Source organism: Sciurus vulgaris, assembly GCF_902686455.1.
Source record: "Sciurus vulgaris genome assembly, chromosome: 12".
Lineage (NCBI taxonomy): Eukaryota > Metazoa > Chordata > Mammalia > Rodentia > Sciuridae > Sciurus > Sciurus vulgaris.
Window position 1 is genome coordinate 14,793,761 of NC_136473.1, and position 23,076 is coordinate 14,816,836.

The 23,076-nt window shown below is 39.0% G+C and overlaps 1 protein-coding gene and 1 long non-coding RNA gene across 2 annotated transcripts in view; one reads left to right on the forward strand and one right to left on the reverse strand.

Moving 5' to 3' along the window:
- Positions 1 to 9,203, reverse strand: part of LOC306641768 — a 17,910-nt gene extending 8,707 nt beyond the window's left edge. Inside the window, exons 1-2 of the long non-coding RNA XR_013758276.1 lie at positions 9,098 to 9,203; positions 2,108 to 2,180 (exon numbers count right to left, since the gene is read on the reverse strand). This is a non-coding gene — a long non-coding RNA (uncharacterized lncRNA). The remainder of the gene's footprint in view (positions 1 to 2,107; positions 2,181 to 9,097) is intronic.
- Positions 9,204 to 9,250: 47 nt separating this feature from the next.
- Positions 9,251 to 23,076, forward strand: part of TAF3 (TATA-box binding protein associated factor 3) — a 170,066-nt gene continuing 156,240 nt past the window's right edge. The window contains exons 1-2 of the mRNA XM_079106994.1: positions 9,251 to 9,635; positions 15,257 to 15,499. Coding sequence (XP_078963120.1) covers positions 9,470 to 9,635; positions 15,257 to 15,499 — 409 coding nt within the window. The 5' untranslated portion in view covers positions 9,251 to 9,469. The remainder of the gene's footprint in view (positions 9,636 to 15,256; positions 15,500 to 23,076) is intronic.

Here is a 23,076-nt window from a genome sequence, read left to right on the forward strand (position 1 = left end):
GGGCTGAGGATGTAACTCAATGGTAAACCCACCCTTGGGTCCAATCCAGTGCTGAAAAAAAAAAAAAGCCAAAAAGAAAAAAAAGCCAAAGAAACAGAACTGATTTTAGAAGCACTGTATTTTTGTTTTTAATTTTTCTACCTTTATTTATTTATCTTTATGTGGTGCTATGGATCTAACCCAGGGCCTCACATGTGCTAGGCAAGTGCTCTACCACTGAGCTACACCCCCAGCCCAGAAGGTCTACATTTTTAAGTAGGGTTCTGGCTGTAAGCTTCGCTGAAGGGTCACCCCACCACCACCACATCAGTATCTTTAGGTTGGATATGTGTGCATTTAATTTGGCATCTTGAAACAGAAATCCAGGGTAAGATTGTGAAAATTAAAGGGTCATGTTATGCGCTTGGCTTCAACTTGGACATTCCACATTGGTAAAGTGCTACCTGACTTTTTCGGTACTTTCAAAGTGTTGAATGAACATCCTTTAACAAGTCTCTGTATATTTTGATGTATTATTGGAGATGGAATCAATGACTCAAACTATGTAAATTTTCAGTTACTAATTAATTGTGCCTTCGATAAGCCTCGTTTTCCATGACACTGCTTGTGCTTTGCAGAGTACAAACTGCACATTTTAAAACAAACAGTGCATGAGATTGGTTCCCCCTCGTCTAAAACTCCACTTTTAATCTTTAACAATCTGATGAGTGAAAAGATAGTAACAGCTCCATTTTTTAAATTGAGTTTTTTTTTTTTTTAATTGAAATATGAGTTCTTTGCCATGTTAGTGACATCAACTCTTTCATTTGTGTTGCAATTTAAAAGTAAGGAAATTTGTGTAATTGCTGTTGGATAAGACTGCATCTTCAATGTTTTTACTCTATACTTTTAAACACTAGCAGATTATGTATAAAGGGAAGCAATAAACAATAGAAATGGCACTCTTAATAGAAATTTTGCATTTCTCTTAACAGACCCAACAGGATCATGGGGGGGAGGGAGGAGACTGAATAAGGATTCAATATGCTTTGCCAACTAGACCCAAGAAGATAATTTTGCACAGAGTAGTAGTGGTGAGGAACATAACTCGTGCCCTACTAAGCTGTCTATAGACAGCTGGATTCCACTGCCTTTAGGGAAAGCAACTGTTCTCCATGTCACTGCAGTAGCTCTTGCAGTAGGTTACTGTTTCCTGCTTCACACTTCTTGCTTCTATTTTTTAAAATTTGAAAATAGCAGCTTTATTGAGATATTAATTCAACTGCCATAAACTTTGCCCATCTAAAGTATACAATTCAATGTTTTAGAATCTTCAGAGTTGTGTTCTAAGCCATTTTATGCACTATTGCAAGATGAATTGTTCTAAAAAGCTTTTATTTATTTGAATACTGACTACCTGCGAGGTACTATGCTGTATATTGGACACTTGCCAGTGAATGAGACGAACACAGCTTCCACTTCCTGAAGTCTATGGCAAAGAACAATGAGCTTGGCTTTGGACATCCACCAAATATTAATTATAGCTAAGGTGTACATAGGAAATCCAGGCAGACATTGGTCATTAGAAGCAGTGAGCCACACCAGTATGGCATTCAGGAAAAATGTGAGATACAGTGTTATATTAAGGTGTCATCTTTATAAAGCCAATGATTAAAAACTGGGGTGAGTCATGAAAAGAGAACAAACACTTAACAAGCAGGCAGAGGCATTATAGGATAAAGTAAACCTTTGATATTTCAGAAGCCAAAGTTCTCCCTTTGAGAGAGAAGGAAGATAGAAAGCTGACAGGGAAGGAGAAAAGGAACATGCTGTTTAGATTTCAATTAGGGATATCAACATGCATTTAGTACTTTAAAATACAATATCTTCTAGTTTGGCCCACTTCAAGGTAATAAAGCAGTCACTGTGGTAATGAAGGTCAGCTCGCAATCATCTCTGTTCTACGTAGTATTCCTCACTAAAAAGAACCAGGTACCCTTAGAGATGAGGCCCTTGCCAGGAAAGCGCAAGGTGAGCCTAGAAAAGCAAGTGCCAAAAGTAAGGAAATGCTCAGTGACAGTGGCATGGTGCAAGAATATGGCCGTGGTGCTGGGTGTGGTGCACATACCTGTAATCCCAGGGACTCAGGAGGCGGAGGCAGGGTTGCAGTTTGAGGCCAGTCTCAGAAACTTAGCGAGACCCTGTCTCAAAAATACATCAATAAATAAAAAGAACTGGGGAGGTAGCTCAGTTTTAAATGACCCTGGGTTCAATTTCTGGTATGCAATAAAAAATAAAAATACAATGGCTTGTATAGGCTCCCACTGGCCAAATGGGACAATTTAATCATCAAAAGATAGAACTGTGATGGTATGACATTCATATTGAACTAAAAAAGAATCCCTAATCACAGATTGATACTAGAAAGTGTGGGGCAACTCTTTTTTTTAAGAAGGCTGGCTGGTGATAAATATAGAAGAAACAATCAACACTTTGTAACTGCCAGCGTAAAAAATAAATATGCAAAAAGATATCAGGAAGGTGTTTGCCATAAAGCCCCTGCTGTCAAAGTCAAGGAGAAGCAGGATTTTGTTTTTTGCAGTGCTAGGGATGAAGTGCTCTACCACTGAGCTACATCCTCAGGTCTGTTTTTTTTTTTTCTTTTTGGTACAGGGGCACTTAACTACTGCACCCCATCCCCAGTCCCTTTTTTATTTTTACTTTGAAACAGGGTCTTGCTAAATTGCTTAGTTAGGGCCTTGCTAAGTTGCTGGGCTGGCTTTGAATTCGTGATCCTCCTGCCTCAGCTCCAAATGGCTGGAATTACAAGTGTGCAGCAGCACCACACCCAGCAGAAGCAGGTTTTTCAGTCTGAAAGTATTACTTTATGGATTAATTTCAAAGTAAGAAAAGATGTCTTTAAAATGGTGAGACGTAGCAGGCAAAAATTACAAGTGATCAAATTTTGTCACTAATAACAGGACAATGTGACTTTCCTGATGTGGAAGAGCCTACTGTTAATGCCTGGTCAATATGGTCAGCTAAAAGCCAGATCCCTTGACCCAACTCAGGACAACTGCAAAGTGCCATTTTAGCGCTAAAGCTCTGGGGGGGTGGGGGGGGGTGGGGGGGGTGGCTTGAGTGTGGGCTGTATGCAGCCCATTCTCTCTCTACCCCAATCTTGCTTTCTTCCCTTTTGTTCTTATTCTTCCATTCCTGTCCTCATTGTCTCTTTCCCTTCCCTTCCTTCCCCTCCTCCCATCCTACTTCCTGCCCTGCCTCCCTTCCCTTTTCCTAGGTGGTGTCTCTCTGCAGGCTAATCTACATCTCAAAGACTGCCTCCGGGGGTGTCCAACTTGGGACAGTTGGTACTGGAGAGGGGCTAGAGAGTGCAAGTACTAAGATGGGATTTTGAAGCTGGCTCGCCCACCTGGCTGGCTCTGAAGATTTCAGCCCTGGTGGTGGATGGAGCACAGGTACTCCTGGCATAACAGAGCAGTTCCTGAATGTGAAAGTAACTGAACTTTCACTAGTGATGAACTGGAATGGTTTAAAAGTGAAACAAGATGGTATTGTATCAATGCATTAGATATTCTAGAAATACGGGAATCACAAGATCCTAAACTTCTAAAGATCAGGTCCTGGTGCTGAACTGCAGATCAGTCTAGTCAGGTGAATGCAATTAACATGAGATTAAAAAAAAAGTGGGGCTGGGGATGTGGCTTAGTGGTTAATGACCCTGGGTTCAATGGTTTAATCCCAGTACCACCCCCCCCACCAAAAAAATACACACACACACACACACACACACACATATATGTATGTACGTGCATATGTGTGTGTGTGTGTGTGTGTGTGTGTGTGTGTGTATGAGAATACATGAGCTGGACGCTTGCCTGAGGAGTTATAGAGATGGTTCACAGATAAGGGACCCCTATGTGAAATAGCAAAAAGTGGGTAACTTGATCTGTAAAATCAAAATAGTTTAAGAATGGGTAATCAGGTGGCTGTCAGCTGTCTTCCCAATAACCAGTCATGATCCCTTGACCCATTTCGAAATCCAAGTCACTTTTCAGCCTCAAACTCTATGACCAAAAGAGGATCTTCAGGAGGAAGATGCTGCAACATCTTACAGCTAAGGTAATGATTCCCTGATGCCTTCCACAAAGAACTGGCAGCCAAATGAGCCAAATGGTATAAGTAAATACCTGAGTAAATATTTAGGTCACCATCCATTGGAGGGAGTACCCACACATTTTGCAAACTCCTGAACAGAGGGGTTTAAGTAAAAATTAGGAGGTGCAGAGTCTTTGTGGACCCATTTGGTGGCCAATTCCCTGATTTCCGAATGCATTCGTGGGATAGATGTACAGGGGTGTTGGCACAACCTCCAATGGTGGTTCCTTGGCCTGAGGGGCAAGGTGTATGATTTGAAGGGCTGAGAAGATGCCTTCTGGTCTTGCATACAGTACAGTTTGGTCTTGCTGTGGATCTGTGTTAATTCTCCCACCCTGTGTCATCATACAGTCAAGGATTTTGGATTGACTGAATGACCATAAAACATCACCTGTCTACTACATTGACATGATCATGTTAATCATACTAGAAAAATAAGAAGTGGCTAGTACTTTAAAGGCTACAATAAAACGCATGTGTTTCAGAGGGTGGAAGAGAAAGTCTACAAAAGATTCAAGGGTCCACCATCTCAGTCAGAGTTTTAGAGGCCTAGTGGTCTGAGTCATGCTAGTACATCTTTTTCAAAGTAACAGGTGAGTAAATGATTGCTTCTTGTGCCTTCCACTGGGAAGAGAGAAGCACCATGCTTCTTTGGGTTCTGGAAGCAGAATATGTCACACCTAGGAATTCTGCTCTGAATCAAACACTGATGATATAAAAGTCTGCCAGTTTGGGTTGGGGCCAAGAACAGGAAAGGTTTCTGAAGTAATTCAGGCATCAGTGCAAGCCACATAACCTAATGACTCTATGGTATTAGAGGCGTTTGTGATGGTAAGTACCATGTGGAATTTATAACAAGCCCTGAAGAGTAAAGCACAATGCAGACCCCCAGACTTCTGCAGCATGGCCATGACATGTGTGATGAAGAATTATATACTTTGGAGAAACAGCCCCTGGCATGCTGCTGGAATGTCTGATTATGGGACACCAAGTAATTATAAAGCCAGAACTACTCATGACAAGCTGGGTTCTGACAGACCCACTAAGTCAAAAGGTTAAGTAAGACAAGCAGTAGTCCACCATTAAGACAAAAGTATATCTGCAGAATTTGTCATGAGCCGGGCCCATAGGGTGCAAGCAACCTACAAAGGACAGGAGGCCAGCCCCCATTTGATGAATTAAATGAATTAATGATAATGCGCTTTCATTAATGTTGCTCCAGCCCCCAACCCTGTTTGCCAGAGACCAATGCTGAATTTCTGTGATAAGGAGCCAAATGTGTAAGTAAAGTCCAAATCCCAGCTGCACCTCAGAATTTGACTGTATTTAGAGTTAAGGCTTTTTTAAGAGGTAAAGACATAGGGTGGGGCCCTGACCTAATGGATTAGTTGTCCTTATAAGGAAAGGAACAAGCATGAAAGACATGAATACAGAGAGAAAAGGCCACAGGAGGCCACTGAAAAGGTAGCCCTCCACCAACGGGGAGGGCTCCAGAGGAAACCAAACCCATCAGCCCTTCATCTCAGACTTCCAGCTTCTAGAACTGTGAGGCATCTGTAGTTTAAGCCACCTGCCTGTGGCACTGTGCCATAGAATCTCCCCAAATTCTTTAATACTTTCTAAGACCAAGTTGACTGCACTGGGCCTCTCTGATCCTAGAAAAAGCAGTCATTTGTTTCAGTAAGAAACAGACACATATTCTGAGTTTGGATTAGGCTTTCCTGCTCAGAGTATCTGCTCCACTGGTGTCCCACATCATGATGCATCAGCCCAAGGGGCCCATTTTATGACAAAAAAGGTGTGGGAATAGACGCAAGGCCATGAAATCCACTGGTGATGTCATACTGCACCACAGAAGCTATGGCCTGGAAGTGCAATGGCGTGGCTTTTGCAGGCACAACTAAAGCAGCAGGCCCCAGGCAGTCCCTTGTGAGGTGGGCTACAATCCCCCAGGGCACCATGCATACTTTAAGTCAATGACTTTTCTGTGGTGCTGAGATCTCAACAGGAAGATGACAGGGGTAGAAGCTGGATTTTCTCTACTACCATCATTCCCAGTGACCTATGTGGGAAATTATTCCTGTTCTTGCAACTCTGGGTTCTCCAGGTTTACAGATCCTTTTTCCAAAAGGGACAATTGCTTTCACCAAGGAACAAAGCAGCAATCCTGCTGAAATGTTAGCTACAGTTGTTACTTGGGTACTTTAGCTAAGAGACAGCAGAAAAGGCAGAAGTCACCATCCAGGCAGGAGCAACTGACCCTGGTCATTAGAAGGCTCAGCTCCTTTTATTCTATAGGAGGCCAAGGAGGAACATTTGGCATGCAAGGGGTGTGTCTGTGTGCCTTTTGGTACTCTTGTTCAACTTTGAAGGTATACTGACAAGTTTAGCAGCCGCAGTCTGAAAAAAAGACATGGAAATCAGGAACTCAGAACTCCTACACATGAGGGTCTGGGTTATACCACCAGGTAAGCCACTGAGACCAGAAGTGAGAGAAAACTAGAATGAAGGATAGAGGGAAAAGGCCGTGAGTATCAACTAAAGCCCATCCGTAGCAGTAGGGCTGTAATTCATCTCTCAACCTTCCTTTTTAACAGTTTCCCCAAGACAAGAGCCCCACCCCCAATCCTGGAGGAGGGGTTCCTCAAACTTGCACCAGGTAGTGAACCTGAGGGAAGACTGCGGTGAACACCATGATGCCCTGCTCAGCATCCTCAGGTCTGAAGGACTTCAACATCCCTTGGAACTGACTCAGTTCCACCAGCAATTTGGCCTTTTCCCTAATCTATCAACATGGGTGGTTAAATGACATGGGACTATTAAGGTACTTGTCCTCACTCAGGACAATTCTGAAGGGTCTCCTGAGCTGCAGCACTCACTCTGGGACTGGATGAGGCTTCCTGACACACAAGGCAGTCCTGCTTCCACCCTTCCCTCCCACAGGTGGATGGCCATGGAGCACTGTCAGGCAGACCTCCTGTAGGCTTATCTCTGTGCGAGCTGGCTTCCTGGGGAACCAAATGTGCAGCATATGGTCATACATATGGTTATACAGAGGGCTATGCTTGTTTTGGGAGATACATGCTGAAAGATTTCAGGGTTAAATGTCATGAAGTTTGCAACTTACTTTCAAGTTGTTCTGGAAAAAAAGTTTTGTATATATATATATATATATAAATACAAACATATATACTAAATGTAGCAAAATGTTAACAACTGGTGAATCTAGATGAAGTGTATAACTGTGTTTATAGTTTGTTTCAACTTTTCTGTAGGTTTGAAATTTTCCATCCCTACCCCACCCCATGCCATACAGGCAAATAAAGAGGAAGTGAGGGAAAGGACATGTGAAATCCAAAGTACAAGAGAGTTTCAAAACTAAGGAATTGTTCAACATTATCAAATACTTACAAAATGGTCAAGTATGGCTAGGACTGAGAAATGTCCCACAGATTTGACATTAAAAAGGTCCCTGACAATCTTGAGGACAGAAGTGGCAATGATGGAGTTTAATATCAATGTTATAGGCTTGGTGCTACCTCATACCTTGCTCCTTGAAGACAGTCATTTGGTTGAAGTACCATGTTTTCAGACCTGATGGGTTTTCAAACATTTAAAAACTGGAATACTTTTGGGTGTGGTGGGGCATGCCTGTAATCTCAGTGACTCGGGAGGCTGAGGCAGGGGAATCAAAGATGAGGTCAGCCTCAGCAACTTTGTAAGACCCTTTTCTCAAAATAAAAAATAAAAAGGACTGGGGATATAGCTCAGTGAGAAAGCACCTCTGGATTCAATCCCCAGTAACAAATAAATAAAATAATTAAAAAATAAAAACTTGAATACCCATTATGTTCAAGGTTCTGGAATAGTTCCTGTAGGAGGCATATGGAACTATTCAGAAACAATTTATTGAGAGAAGCTACGTAAACTCATACTAAATATGCTGTGATGCAGAAGGGCATATTTAAGAAATCAAGTGAGTCAGCCATTACAAACTGGCTACTCATAGGCTGAATCCAGCTTAACTCTGGGATTAGTATAGCTGACAAATTAAAACTTTAAACTGTATCCTAAATAGGTTGGGTCTGGGGTGGGCCCCTGTAGTAAGTAATTCCGACTACTTAGGCGGCTGAGGCTAAGGATCTTTTGTGCCTGTTAGTTTGACAGCCTGGACAACATAGGGAAATCTCAATTCAAACAAAACCAAATCAATTTTCGTTCTCAATATTTAAAAATCAAGCTATTTATTACAACACCCCCATTTCCAGCATTTTGGAATGATCCAGCAATTACTCAGCGGGAGCTGGGAGAAGGCTCTGGGGGCAACCATTCCCAGCACACTGCCTACATCACGGATTTATGGTACTGGTTTGGCCTTTCTATACCCTAGGTTGGTCACAGCGCCTGGCGATAATCATAATCTGCAAACCACGGCCCACGAGCAGTTCACCTGTTTCTGCGCGCGTGTAGCTGGGAAGCTGTATCTGAATAGAGTTGAGATCAGAATGAGGTGAATGAGGGCAGGAGTTTCTGGCATGAGATTCTATTTTTAAAAAGAAGAAATGATAGTACAATATTATTATTATTATTATTTTTATTATTTATTTTTTTATTTTTTTATTTTTTTGGTTACTACTTCTGTTGCGTCCCCATTAATTGGGTACGGAGAGTGCTGAACAGTATGCACTTTATTCAAACCACGCGGTGGCAAGCAGCACTTAATTTTATGTTTTAGCAGAGGCAAAACCAGATCAGATCTGCATTTGGGAAGCACCTTAAATGCCGGTGCCTCTAACTTGTAACATTGAACGCTCTAATAGTAACACCATGAGTACCAAATGTCTAACATCTCAATGTCCTATGCCAGCTTCCTCGTTTGCACCTTAAAACACCGACATTCCCTCTTCCTTCTCCGCCAGACCCCCAGGAAGCCCCCCAGCACCTGCTGTCCCGGGGCGCATCCTCCACTTTCTCTCAACACGTCCGCTTCCGGCCGACTTCCAGGACTGAGAGTCGATAACGAGCCCATCGCTCTGCTCCCACGGGGCGGAGCTTTCTCATCGGCGCTACCGGCATTCGTCTCGTGATGCCTCGCCCCGGCGGCCGTCCAGCGGGAGGCGGAGCGAGTCCAAAATGGCGGCTCTCAGGCTGGCGCGCTCCGTGCTGCTGGGGCTTTGAGGTGGTCGCCGGGGGTCGGGGGGACGATTTCCCCGCCGCGGGGGCCCCAAAGAATGAATCGGGGGCTCTGCTAAGGTCAGGCGGCGGGGCTGGAGAGAAGTGGCAGCAAGGGCTGCGGTGGCGTCCACGCAGCGGGATGTGCGAGAGTTACTCCAGGTCGTTGTTGAGGGTCTCGGTGGCGCAGATCTGCCAGGCGCTGGGCTGGGACTCGGTGCAGCTCAGCGCCTGCCACCTCCTCACGGACGTGCTGCAGCGCTATCTGCAGCAGCTGGGCCGGGGCTGCCATCGGTACTCTGAACTCTGTGAGTACCGGGCTGGGTGCGGGAGGGCTGCCCCGGCAAGTCACGAGTGACACCTCAGTCTCCCCGTCCCTCTCTCGGCGTCCCCAGGGTTCGCGTTCTGCACCCGGCCCCGAGATGTGCCACCTCCTCGGCCTCCGACGCCCCTGGGCTTCCCTTGCCGCTGCAAACTCAAGTCATCCCTTGGGTGCCTCTTCCTCATCCGCTAACTTCCCGCCACCAGCCGGGGAGCCGGTCTCCGCTCCCAGCTCCACACCCTCTTACCTTGCTCGGCTCTGAAGTGTGCCTCGCTCTTTCTCATTGTCTCTTGTTTGCTTTGGGTAGAACCACCCCCAGAATGCCCTACACCACCCCTTACCTTGGTCCTTTTCCTCCTTTGCCCGCAAACTACTACAACTAGTTGTCACAGGCGCTCCGTCTACCGGCCGTTTCTTACAAGACTGGCCATTCTTGAGCTCCTAACTACAGGCTCGTTGACAGCTCTGCTACGTTAGGGACACTGCCTCTTCTTTCTGTGTCTGTTCCTTTCTCAGACAACACCTCCACTTATTACTTCCCGAGGCTGACTTTGTCATTTTCTCTAATTAGGTTAACTTTTCTATCTCAGTTATCCATTGGCTTCCTCCTTTATGTTTCTGGCAGTGGTTATCAAAGTGTGGTAGAGGGATCATAGGTTATTTGAGAGGTTCTCAAGGTAATCTGGAATACAGTGTTTATGTCTTCTAAGTGAATGCCTGGAAATATCTGTAGCTGGTGGCATTTATTAATTTGGAATCATTCTGTTGATGTGTGAAGCATGCATATGAATACCTCTGTTGGAGGAAGCACTCATTTAAATTTCAGGTTGTGATTATTAAAGTGGTAAATTGGAGAACTAGATGAAGTGTTTCATTGAATATTTTGTTAAGATTAAAAAATTGAGACCCATAATATGCTGTACTTCTGATGCCCCAAATTTGATACCTATTTTCATAGTGCCGCCAAAGTGATCTGCCTATAACACAAATCTGATACTGCCATTCATCTTAAAAAATTTCAGTTGCACTCCATTACAGGTTACAGGTTAGAAAACTCAACTCTTAATAGCATCTAGTTCTTTTCGTGAGCGAACATTTTCTTATCTTCTGCCACCCTGCCATACTAATCTGCAACCACACTGAGCTACCTACCTGCCTTTTCCAAAACATTTTAAACTATCCACTCCTTTATACATGTTGTTTTCCTAGAGCATCCTTCAGTAATACTACTTAGATTTCAAGGTTCACTTATCACTTGCTCTATCCCTAGAGCAAGTTCATGTTATCTGCTCTCATTATCCTGTGTATGTTATTTCTGTTGAGTTTATTTAAAACCTTGTCTTGTGATTGTCTCTGTATGTCTCCCCATCTCAGGAAACAAATTGATTATATTTGTATTCTGTAACCTAGAATGGGGCTAAAATATAATAGGCATCCAGAAAATATTTGTAGACTAGATGAATGAATGAATGAATGAATGAATGCTCCACTATCATAATAGCTGTTTGTGGATTTCACCTTTTGAATTTGTAAAATGTTCATTTTTTTTAAAATGCTTGATTTCACTTGTAAATTGGGAACTGCAAACATTCATTGTTGTCTTGTAAGTAGCACCTGCAGATACTCTCCTGGCCTTTGCTTCTTTTCTTCCATGATCCTTGGGTATACTGTTACCATTATGGGCAGGTCCAGATTATGGTTTTGCTACCAAGTTTGCTGAACAGCAGATGTTATATACTTGTAGGTACTCAAAATATACCCTGAATACATAGTTACCTTTCATGATTTATACACAGAACTAGAATGTGCGTTGGCACTGCCCACTTCATGTAACTAGGTATTCGAAAGTCATTGAGAATCATTGTAACACTGTAATACGAACTTTATTCCTAATCATCCACTTTTTTTAGTCAGTTTTCTTAATTTTAGCGAGAATGTGATTATCAGACTCATTATTCCCCATTGTGGTTTGGTGGATTTTAAAAAACGCTAATTTAGGTATACTACTAGACAGACATTTTTAAATTCCTTTCTCATTATTATCCTTATTTAAAAATTGAATTTGTAACCTTAAGTTTCCACTGGGCAATCTTCTACCTTTATTTATTTATTTATTGAAGTTTTTAGAATTTTATTATATGTACAAAGAACTAGCATGCTCTTTCATTGTGTGACTGTCTTGGGCAATCCATTCAAGGAAGATCACTTAGTCTAACTTAGTGAAGCCTGTATGTTTTGGGTACTGAAGGAAACACTGCCTGCACGTGTTGAGGCCGTATTTCCGGATCAGACAGCGCAGATTTGAGCATATGCGTCAAGAGCGAGAACCCAGGCCGAATTATTGCGGGTGGCTCCAGTAGAGCTGTTGGTGATCCATCTTGGTCTCAAGGGTGCAATGAGGCAAAGGTGTTCTACCTTACTTTAAATTCTTTTTTTTGACAAACTTTTCTTTTTGGGGGAGGCGAGGTACCGGGGCTTGAATTCAGGGACACTCAACCACTGATCCACATTTCCAGCCGTATTTTGTATTTTATTTAGAGACAAGGTCTCACACAGTTGCTCAGCGCCTCGCTTTTGTTGAGCCTGGCTTTGAACTCTGGATCCTCCGGTCTCAGCCTCCCCAGCCGCTGGGATTACAGGCGTGCGCCACCGCGCCTGACTTGACAAACATTTATTGATCACCACTACGAAACTAAACCTTATGCTTCGTGTTGGAAACATAAAATTACAAGGCACAATCACAAACGAATGATAATATGTCTTTCTTTAAAAAATAAAGTTCTCAAGTTAAAGCATAAAGTGGAAGTTATTAATTTAACAAATAATGAATTTTTATATTAAGGCAACAGTTTCTCCAAGTATTCAAGAGCAGATGTTTCTTTATGTATTGTGTTACGTGTGAAATATGTGTTCAGGCCCTGAAAGCAGGTGCTCAATCTTTAAATATGACTTCAACTCTAGTACTCTAAATTATTGCATAGTACAGACAGTAAATGCAAAAGAAGTAGGAGAAAGGAGAGGTGTTTGTGGGCTGTGGATTTACAGCAAAGATGAGATTTGAGTTGAGCTGCATGTGGTTATATAAAGGTAGAGAGAATTATTCTGGGTTGGAGGATAGCATAAAATAAGATGTCCAAGTTAGAGTAATAACAGTACCCACTAAGGTGACCAGCTTGACATATGTAGCTAGTACATTTGAAGGATATTCAGGGAAAACATTCAGCAGACTGAAATCAGGTTATGGAGGGACTTTGTAAGAGAAGTGAAACATGGTGGAAAATATTGCATATATTTAATTGGGAGCAACTATGATAAAAGTGGTATTTTAACAGAATCATACTAGAGGTGAAGTGCAGAAGATATTCAAGTGGGCAGAATTTGAAAATATAGCAGTACTCCCCTTGTCTGTACTTCCACTTTCTGAGATTTTTAGCTTCTCAGGGTTCACTGTCTGAAAATATTAAGTGAAATATTCTAGAAATAATTCATAAGTTTTAAATAACTTCTCAGACTATCTAGTTATAATTGTTCTGTGTTATAATTAGTTATTGTTTTCATCTCTTTTAGTACCTAATTTCACAAATTAAACTTTATTATAGGTATGTATGTATAGGAAAAAATAGTATATATGGGATTCAGTATTATATGAGACTTTAAGCATCTATCAAGGATCCTGGAATGTTTACCCCATGGATAAAAATCTGACATCTGTGGCAAGAAGAAGGGTGGGGAAAGGGAAACACCAGAAGTTCTTGAATTGAGGCTTCATAGCATGTGGAAGAATTTGAGATTCTATTTTTTAGACTGAGAGTAATAATGACTTTAATAAGAATAGAAGTGAAGTGCATATCTATGTTCAGTAAGAATAAAGATATTTATATTTACCTTGTATGCATCACAATATTATTTATATTTTACTTTTTAATGCATCATGTAACTAACCCATATTGTAGAAAAATTCAGATTGCAGGTGTTTGAAGTTAGAAATAAGTCTGCTTCAACCATACCATTCCTCTGTGCTGCAGCTAGAACCCTTTGAATTGTTAACCCTTGACTGTATATCTTTCCAGACTTTGCCTATGTCCTGTGAGCACATATGTGTGTACTTCTTGCCAAATTTTTATTGTTCTTTTCCACTTTACAGTGTGACTTAATGTCAGATATGTTGAATTTGAGGTATTCATAGAAGATCTCAGTTAAAAAATATTTTTTAGGCTCTTTGGAAATTGAGAACTGGAATTTTCGTAGAAGTTTTAAAAGAAGCAGAACCTTAAGTTCTGCTACGGTAGGAAAAATGTTCTATTAGCATAGGAAAAAAATGCTTTTGTAAAGAAACTCTCACTATTACCTAATTTTTATCTTTTTGTTTCTATTCATTTTATGTAATGTCTTCGACTTACACTTGAAAATTTATATATAAATTACCTTTATGATCTAAACTCTTCCTTATAAATATACTTGGATTTAAAAAATTCACCTGGGCACAGTGGTGCACACCTGTAATCCCAGCAACTCTGGAGATTGAGGCAGGAGGTTTGAAAGTTCAAGGCCAGCATCAGCAACTTAGCAAGATCCTGTCTCAAAATAAAAAATAATAAGGACTGGGGATGTTGCTCAGTGGTACAGCACCTCTGGATTAAATCCCCAATAAAATAAAAATATTCAGTGATTTAACTCAACACGTGGTATTGAGAATCAAACCAGGGTCTTGCATATACCAGGCAAGCATTCTACCATTGAGCTAATTTCTGGCCTTGTAAACTACTTAAAAAAAAAAAAAAATATTGGAGATTGAATCCAGAGGTACTTTACCACTGAGTACATCCTCAGTACTTTTTTATTTTGAGGCAGGGTCTCTTTAAATTGCTGTGACTGGGAACTTGCCATCCTCCTGCCTCAGCCTCCTGAGTGTCTAGGAATTTAGGCATGTACCACCACACCTCAGCTTATAAATTACTTTTGATATTTGTTGTCTACTAACTGATTGTTTGAATCACTTTCTGTAGTGTTTTGGTTAATAGATTATATTTAAAATTCACTTTTAAGAATCAACTTTGTAATTGAAGTAGTTCACGTTTTGTTTGACATTATGGGAAGCAAGCTGGTGCTAAGTATTTTTACATGGTTATGTAAGCAAAGCTGAACTGTAAATCTTCATTTAGGAATATGTATTAAAGATATGGAATGGGTGTAAGACTTGGTGGAAGAGAAGGTGGGTTTGGTTAATGGATCTTTTATGGCCCTATGATCTATCCTTTCCTTGAAAGTTTTTGAAAAAATTGAAAAGATAATTTTCTTGCATTTCCCCTATTCTTGTTTTTAAAAGAACAACAAATCCCAAGAACTGCAAATGGCTTGTATTCAACTTTTACATTTGAACTAAAGATTGCTAAACATGAAAAAAAAAAATTAGAAAGAATTAGCTTTTTATTATTTAAATAATGTAATGTTTTAAAAAATCTATTAAAATTTCCAGTAATTAGGTTTAAAATACTTAATATATTTGATTCTGAGCTGCATATTTACTTACTAATTTTTAATTAATATTTTTAATAATGTTCATGAAGTTTTAAAAAAATAATTGATTTGCTTTTGACTTTATTTCAGATGGTCGAACAGATCCAATTTTGGATGATGTTGGTGAAGCTTTCCAACTCATGGGAGTTAGTCTACATGAACTAGAAGACTATATTCATAATATTGAACCTGTTACTTTCCCACATCAAATCCCTTCATTTCCTGTTAGCAAGAACAATGTACTTCAGTTTCCTCAACCTGGAAGTAAAGATGCAGAGGAAAGAAAAGAATACATTCCTGATTACATGCCACCCATTGTGTCTTCTCAAGAAGGTTTGTGGTTCATTGTACCTTATATATAAGTGACTATTTTAATGGATTTTTAATCTTTTTAACTTCATATGCTGTGCTACATATAAATTCTGAAAATGCAATCAAAATATTTTTACATTATTTACGAATTATTCTAACACTTAAACTAACAAACATGGCACTTGGCCTTCCAAGCTTCCTCTTTCCCTTCCCTTGGTCCCTGACCCTTTTACCTAGATCATTGATGTAATCAGGGTTATATCTGATGAGGCATCTTTCTCCTTTGTAAATTTTAAATAGGGGAGAAAAAAATTTGACCACAGAGGGCCTTTTAATGGACATATTAAATTGAGAATGGAATATTAAGTAGATTAGAGAACCTTTAAAACAAAAAGAAAAATTGGTATATGTAACTCTATTCCTACCTCATTATTTTTTTCTATATTTTAATAGGTGCATTATGATTATATATAATGGCAATATTTGTTGTTACGTATTTGTAGATACACACAATTTAACAATATAATTTGGCCATTATAATTCCCCAGTGTTTCCTCTTACCCTTCCCCCTGGCCCCTGGCCCTTTCTTCTATTCACTGTACAATATACCTTCACTTTTCATGAGACTCCCACCCCCAATTATTTTTTCCTTTTTCCTCTTGAGCTTCCACATATGAAAGAAAACATTTGACCTTGACTTTGAGTTTGGCTTATTTCACATAATATAATGTTTTATGTTCCATTCATTTTCCTGCAAATGACATAATCTCATTCTTCTTTATGACTGAATAAAACCCCACTGTGTATATATACCATATTTTTTTAATCTATTCATTCACTGATGGATCCCCCTTAGGCTAGTTCCATAGTTTGGCTGTTATAAATTGAGCCACTACAAATGTGGGGATACATTAATAATGTCAATTAGTGATAATTAATTGACACTATAATGTGTCAATTAATTCTTTAGGATAAATAGTGAGGAGTGGTATAGCTGGATAATATGGTTGTTCCTTTCCTGGTCTTTTGAGGAACCTCCATACTGATTTCCACAGTGGTTGTACTAATTTACCGTCCCATTAGAAGTGTAAAAGTGTTCCTTTTCCTCCACATCCTCTCCAGTATTTGTTAGTTTGCATTCTTCTTAGCTGCCATTCTGACTGGAGTGAAATGAAATCTCAGTATAGTTTTTATTTGCATTTCCCTGATTGCAAAGAATGAACATTTTTTTCCCTATATTTTTTGGCCATTTGTATTTTTTATTTCGAGAAGTGTCTAGTTCATTTGCCCATTTATTAGTTGGGTTATTTTTTTCTTCAGCGTTAAGTTTTTTGAGTTTTTTAATGTATCCTGGGCATTAATTCTCTGTCAGAAGTATAGCTAGCAAAGATTTTCTCCTATTCTGAAATTTTTCTCTTCACTTTCTTCCTTGTTTCCTTTGCTATGCAGAAGCTTTTTAATTTGATACCATTCCATTTATTAATTCTTGATATTATTTTCTGAGCTTTAGGAGTCCTATTGAGAAATTCGTTGCCTGCACTTGTATGTTGGAGTGTTGACCCTGTGTTTTCTTCTAAGTGTTGCATAGTTTCTAGTGTAATTCCTAGGTCTTTGATCCACTCTGAGTTGACTTTTCTGCAGTTTGAGAGATAAGGGTCTAGTCTGATTCTTCTACATATGGGTAACTAGTTTTCCCAGCACTGTTTGTTAAAAGGATTTTCTTTTTTCCAATATGTTTTTGGCATCTTTGTCAAGGATCAGATACTATATCTGTGAGGGTTTGTCTCTGTGTCTTCTGTTCTGTACTTTTGGTCTATGTATGTGTTTTTTATGCCAATATTATGCAGCTTTTGTTAATATAACTCTGAAATGTAAATTTGAAATCAGGTGTTGTGATGCCTCCAGCATTGCTTTTTTGGCTTAAAATTATTTTGGCTATTCTGGGTCTTTTATTTTTCCAAATGAATTTTAGGACTCTTTTTTTTCTAGTTTTGTGAAAAATGTCATTGGTGTTTTGATGCCTCCCCCCTTATTAGCAATGTGAGTTGAATGCCATTGTTGAATACTAGGAACAATTAATGAGTTGTGACTATTCACTGATACTTTACAGACTTTTATCTTTTCTAATGGGTATAAATGTTTATTGTTTTGTCAGATAGAACTGTTGAATATAAAATAATCATCATTGCTTCATTTAATGTGTATTCACAAGTATTATCTGTATCCTAATCTTGCACCAATGACAGTTAAGTAATGAATGATGTTTAAGTAATACCAGCACTTTTTTTTTTTTTTTTTTGAAAAAAGTTCCACATAATGGTGCACACCATTTTTTTGCAAAAAAATTTGGCTTAAAATCTCAATAGTTACACTGTAAAATATGATAATAGTGAATCAGTCTTAGTGGTCAGTCCCATTGTGCAGTTCAGTTTTTCCTGCATGATTTTACATCATGTTGATCATTAAGTTCACCTAGACTCTAAAAGAGATACTTAAGTAATTTGTGGTCTACAAATTACATTACATGTATGCATATATCTTTTTATAAACAGATGAAAAAGTTGCAATTTCCATTTTAAAAATTCTAGAACCACATGTATACTTCATTAATGTAAATGATACCAGAAATAAATTATACTTATGACTTTTTTATTGTGATAAAATATAAAACAGACCATTTTAACAATTTTTAATTGTACCATTCTGTGACATTAAGTACATTCACATTCTTGTTGCAACCATTACCATTACCCATCTTCAAAACTTTTATCTTCCCAAATTGTCCCCCTTCAACATAAATCCCCATTCCCAACTTCTCTCAGGCCCTGGAAACTGCCATTTATTTTCTTTCTTCTTTCTTTCTCTTTCTTTCTTTCTTTCTTTCTTTCTTTCTTTCTTTCTTTCTTTCTTTCTTTCTTTCTTTCTTTCTTTCTTTCTTTCTTTCTTTCTTATAGTGGGGATGAAACTCAGGGGCATTCTATCATTGAGCTACATTCCCAGTTTTCTTTCTTTCTATTTATTTATTTATTTATTTATTTATTATATTTTGGTACTGTGAATGGAACCTGGGGAATTTAACCACTGAACCACATCCCCAGCCCTTTTTTTTATTTTGAAACAGGATTTCTCTAAGTTGCTTAGGACTTCACTGAATTGCTGAGACAGGCCTTAAACTTGTGATCCTCCTGCCTCAGCCTCCCAGGTTCCTGGGATTTCAGGCGTGTACCTGGCCTTTTTATGTTTTATTTCGTATTTTGAGACAGGGTTTTGCAAAGCTGCCCATGCTGGCCTGGAATGATCCTCCTGCTTAAGCCCTCTGAGTTTTGGGGCTTACAGGCATGTGCCACCATGTTCTGCAGTATTTTTCTTTTTGTGGCTGGCTTATTTCACTTAACTTCATGTCTTCAGGGCTCATCATGTTGTAGTGTGTATCAGAGTGGTCTACCTTTGTAAGGCAAAATCATATTACAATATAAGTATCTTCCAGCTTTGTTTCTCTAGTCACCTATTGATGGACTTTGGTTGATTCTACCTTTTGTCTTTTGTGGATAATGCTGCTGTGAGTGTTGGAGTACAAATATCTGTTCAAGTCCCTCCTTTTAGAATTGCTAGATCATATAGTAATTCATCATCTAATTTTTTTGTTTGTTTTGGTTCTCAGAATTAAAACCAGAAACTTGTGCATACTAAGCACATGCTCTGCCTTTGAACAACACCCCTAGCCTTGTATAAGGAACCACCATAGAGTTTTCCACAGCAGCTGTACCATTTTACCTTCCTGCCAGCAATGACCAAAGGTTACAGTTTCTTGCAATTCATTTCTTACAGTCTCTTGTTCCACTTACCTAGCATTTTGAAGTGTTACCTAAATTTGTTTCATGGATTGGATTTAAATTTGCTATCAGTTGTTTTATAGTCTGTGTGTCCATGTTGCCTTATCTAAGAAACTGGGAAAATATTGGACTTACGTTGTAGAGCTTTGTGGTGGATTGTTAGATCTTAGGTTCAGTGGGCTGTACTGAATAGTCCTAGTGCTATAATTCAATGTGCTGAAAATGAAACTTACCTGTGCTTTTAATAGCATGGTGGATACAGAAAGAGCTTGCTGTGTTCTTTTGGAATATTACCACAGTTTTCTGGTTTACCTTCTTGGGAAGTAGATGCTTCTCAATAACTTAGAACTTCTCCCCTTCAGGTTTTTGACTAAAGCAAGGAATTAGTGTCCAGAGGGACTATGATGTTGCCTGAACAAAGTGTACCCTCAACAAATGTCCTTGAACTGAGTTAGACACTGTGTGGTGTCCTGCCTGTAGAAGTTCCTTGTTTCTTCTCCTTTTCAGGCCTATTGGAAATGTAAGACACTCCTAAGTCATCTCCAACTCCTTTTAGTAACTGCTTAAAATTCTGCTTCCCCTCTTTTAGTTTATTTGTATTATAACCTCTGTTATTGTTACCTTTGAGAAAATCTTACTTTTTATTTTTATTTTTTTTATTTTTTCTTTTTTAATTTATTTTTTTATTGTAAACAAATGGGAAAAATCTTACTTTTTAAATTCTCTTATGTAAAGTTCTTCTTTTAAAACCCTTCATTACTTAATATTTTTGATCTTAGAAACCTATTTTGTTACAACTTATTTAAACAGAAATTTATTTACTTTAAAAGTATAATGAGGGCTGGAAATGTAGCTTAGTGGTAGAGCATTTGCCATATGTGCATGAGGCCCTGGGTTAAATCCCCAGCACTCAACAACAACAACAACAACAACATCAAAGTAAAATTAAATGGTAATGAATGCACTTAAAAACCAGTACTATCAAAGGAGGATTTCTTGAGCAGAGGTCAGGTAGTGGATGGATTGAAAATAACTAGTTTTCTTCTCTTCTAGAAGGCCATGAATGTCAAGAGGTCTTGGAATTTCCTTCACTGTTGTTGTTGTTGTTGTTGTTAAATGTGATTTATTAAACATCCTGTATATCTTCATGAAAGTAGTGTCAAGTTATCAGTCCATTGATATATCCTCTTGTACTTTGAGATTTAGTCTTGTATGGCTCTGAAATCTTTCTCTGGAAGTCCACTTATTAGTGCCCAACATTTGTAATTTGCTAAGAAGAGATGAAATCAAATCCTGAGAGGAAACCTGAAGAAATTTATAGAAGAAATTTACAAAACGATACTTGTAAGTAATTGGTACAGCAGTGATTCTTAGAATGGCATGAGATCGTGGATTTTATATCAGTAAATTAGACAGTGGTCAAGTTTAACAACTGACTTCTGTGTGTTATCAATGACGTAATTCAGAACTGCCTTCTCCATGTTAAAAATTTTAGTCCACATTCTGTGCCTGTTGGAGCCTTCTAAATCTATTTTGTGGTTTGCTTATCTTTCTCTTTCCTATTATGCCTCCTATTTAATAGTTAAATTGTTAATATTTAGGTTTCTGGGTTGTTTTTTTTTTTTTCTTCTCTGTCTTAAAAAAAACTGGACACATGGGTGGGGGTATAGCCCAGCAGTAGAGCACTTGCCTAAGAAGCACAAGGCCCCAGGTTCAATCCACACATACAAAGAATTGGACTTAAATGGACAATATTGGATTAATTCTTGGTTTTTTTTTTTTGGTGCTGAGGATTGAACCCTAGGGAGTCATGCATGCTAAGCACACATTCTGCCACTGAGGTGTACATCTTAGTCCCTGTTTCATGCATATACTCATCATTGGTCCATGCATAACCTGTACTTATTTATTTACAGAGTTATGTAATTATTTTTAATGCTGTATTAAACCCTAACAAACTGACCATCCAAAACCGAAGCAAGCTCTTAAATAATAATTTACTCAATCACTTGGCTCTTCTTGTTTTACTTTCATAGCATGCAAATATTACACAATAAAATTCCCTTAAAGTTATGGTTATCATGTTTAAATGCTGCCAAGGTAATATAACTAAAATATCAGATTTATGTTGGGTAGTGAGTATAGAGATTTTAGATATTGACTCATGGGCTGAAACTAATACAGTACAGCAAATTTGGGGATTTCTTTTCTGGATTATTTGAAGCAAAAGAAGAATTTTATCTAAGTTTTTATGTTGCCAGTCACAGTGGCGCACACCTGTAATCCCACCAGCCTGGGAGGCTCAGGTAGGAGGATTGCAAGCTCAAAGTCAGCCTGGGCAACTTTGTGAGACCCTGTCTCGAAATACAAAACAGAAAATAAAAAGTGCTGGGGTAATAGTTCTGTGGTAGAACAACTCTGGATTCTATCCCCAGTACTGCAAAATATGAAGTTTTGATACAATAAAAACTGTAACCATTCTAAAGGGGGAATATTGTAAGTTTGAGAGCACTGTTTCTTTCTTTCCTTTCTCTCTCTCTTCTCCCCTTTCTTTTTCTCTCCTCCCCTCTTCTCTTCTCTTTTCATTTTGTATTTGTAAGATGGGGTCTTGTTGTGTTGCCTGGGCTGATCTCGACCTCCTCGCTCAAGTGATCCTCCTGCCTCAGCCTCCTGAGTCCTGGGGCTACGGATAAGTGCCACACTGCTCAGTCTGATTTTCTTATTTCAGCTAACATTTATGAGTTATCTAAGAAGCAAAAATATTGCTGATTCATAAGATACACATGTGGTTCAGAAGAATACAATAAGTGGTAGTCAATACAATAAGATGCTTATCAAAAATTTTTCTCCATTCTTGGGGAAAAGATATAAAATGCAATCTTGTGGTTACCATTTTTTAATATAGTCACACAAGTCAACTTAATAAATCATTTACAATCTGAATTTTTTTAATGGGTACAGCATGTTAGAAAGTTCCTAGTATTCTGATCAGTGGAGCAAAGGGTGATATGTACAGAGGTGAACAACTTTGACAATGACATGGTTCACCAAGTTCTGAATTTTCCTTTTATTTCCTTAAGGGTCACAGGCAGGACCAGACTTGGTCATAAAATATTATTAGCAGAGTACGTCATGGGACTATCTTCTTATCAATCAATCATTCAAGTTGATTCATGTGAAAAAAAGCATTTTGAATGTTTTCTCCATGCTTAGCCCTCTGACTGCCTTGGTGAGCACACAAGAATAGAGGCCTGCAGGCGCAGCATGTTGAGCAGGAAAACCGGGACTTCATAGAGTCATTCATACATGACTCAACTTGTTACTGAGTTTCTAGTTTTCCCAAGTAACTCTATCTTTCTGACTGTTTATCATCTGTAATATGGTGGGCAATAGGGAGGATTAAGCCAGGTATTTTATAAGAAATTTATACAAAATAGAGCAGTGCTTAAAAACATAAAACACTTAACAGTGAATGTTGATGCTTTTCCAATTTATCCATCCTTACTCTTAAAGAATTAGCCTTTGTGTTGATATCACATAGTTATGAGTCAAGGGACCACAAACCCAACTGGGCTGGAGTAGCCCTTCAAGGAGCTGTTTGATTATCAGCAATGTGAAGAGGGTAGGGAGTAAGAGATGATGTAGAAGAAATTCTTGCCTTCTGTGTGTCCTATTACATGTTTAGAAAAGAGACCTTTCACAGGTATTTTCTACGCGCATATTTGTTGCTTGCACTCTTAAGGGTTCTCATGACTGGTACCCAAT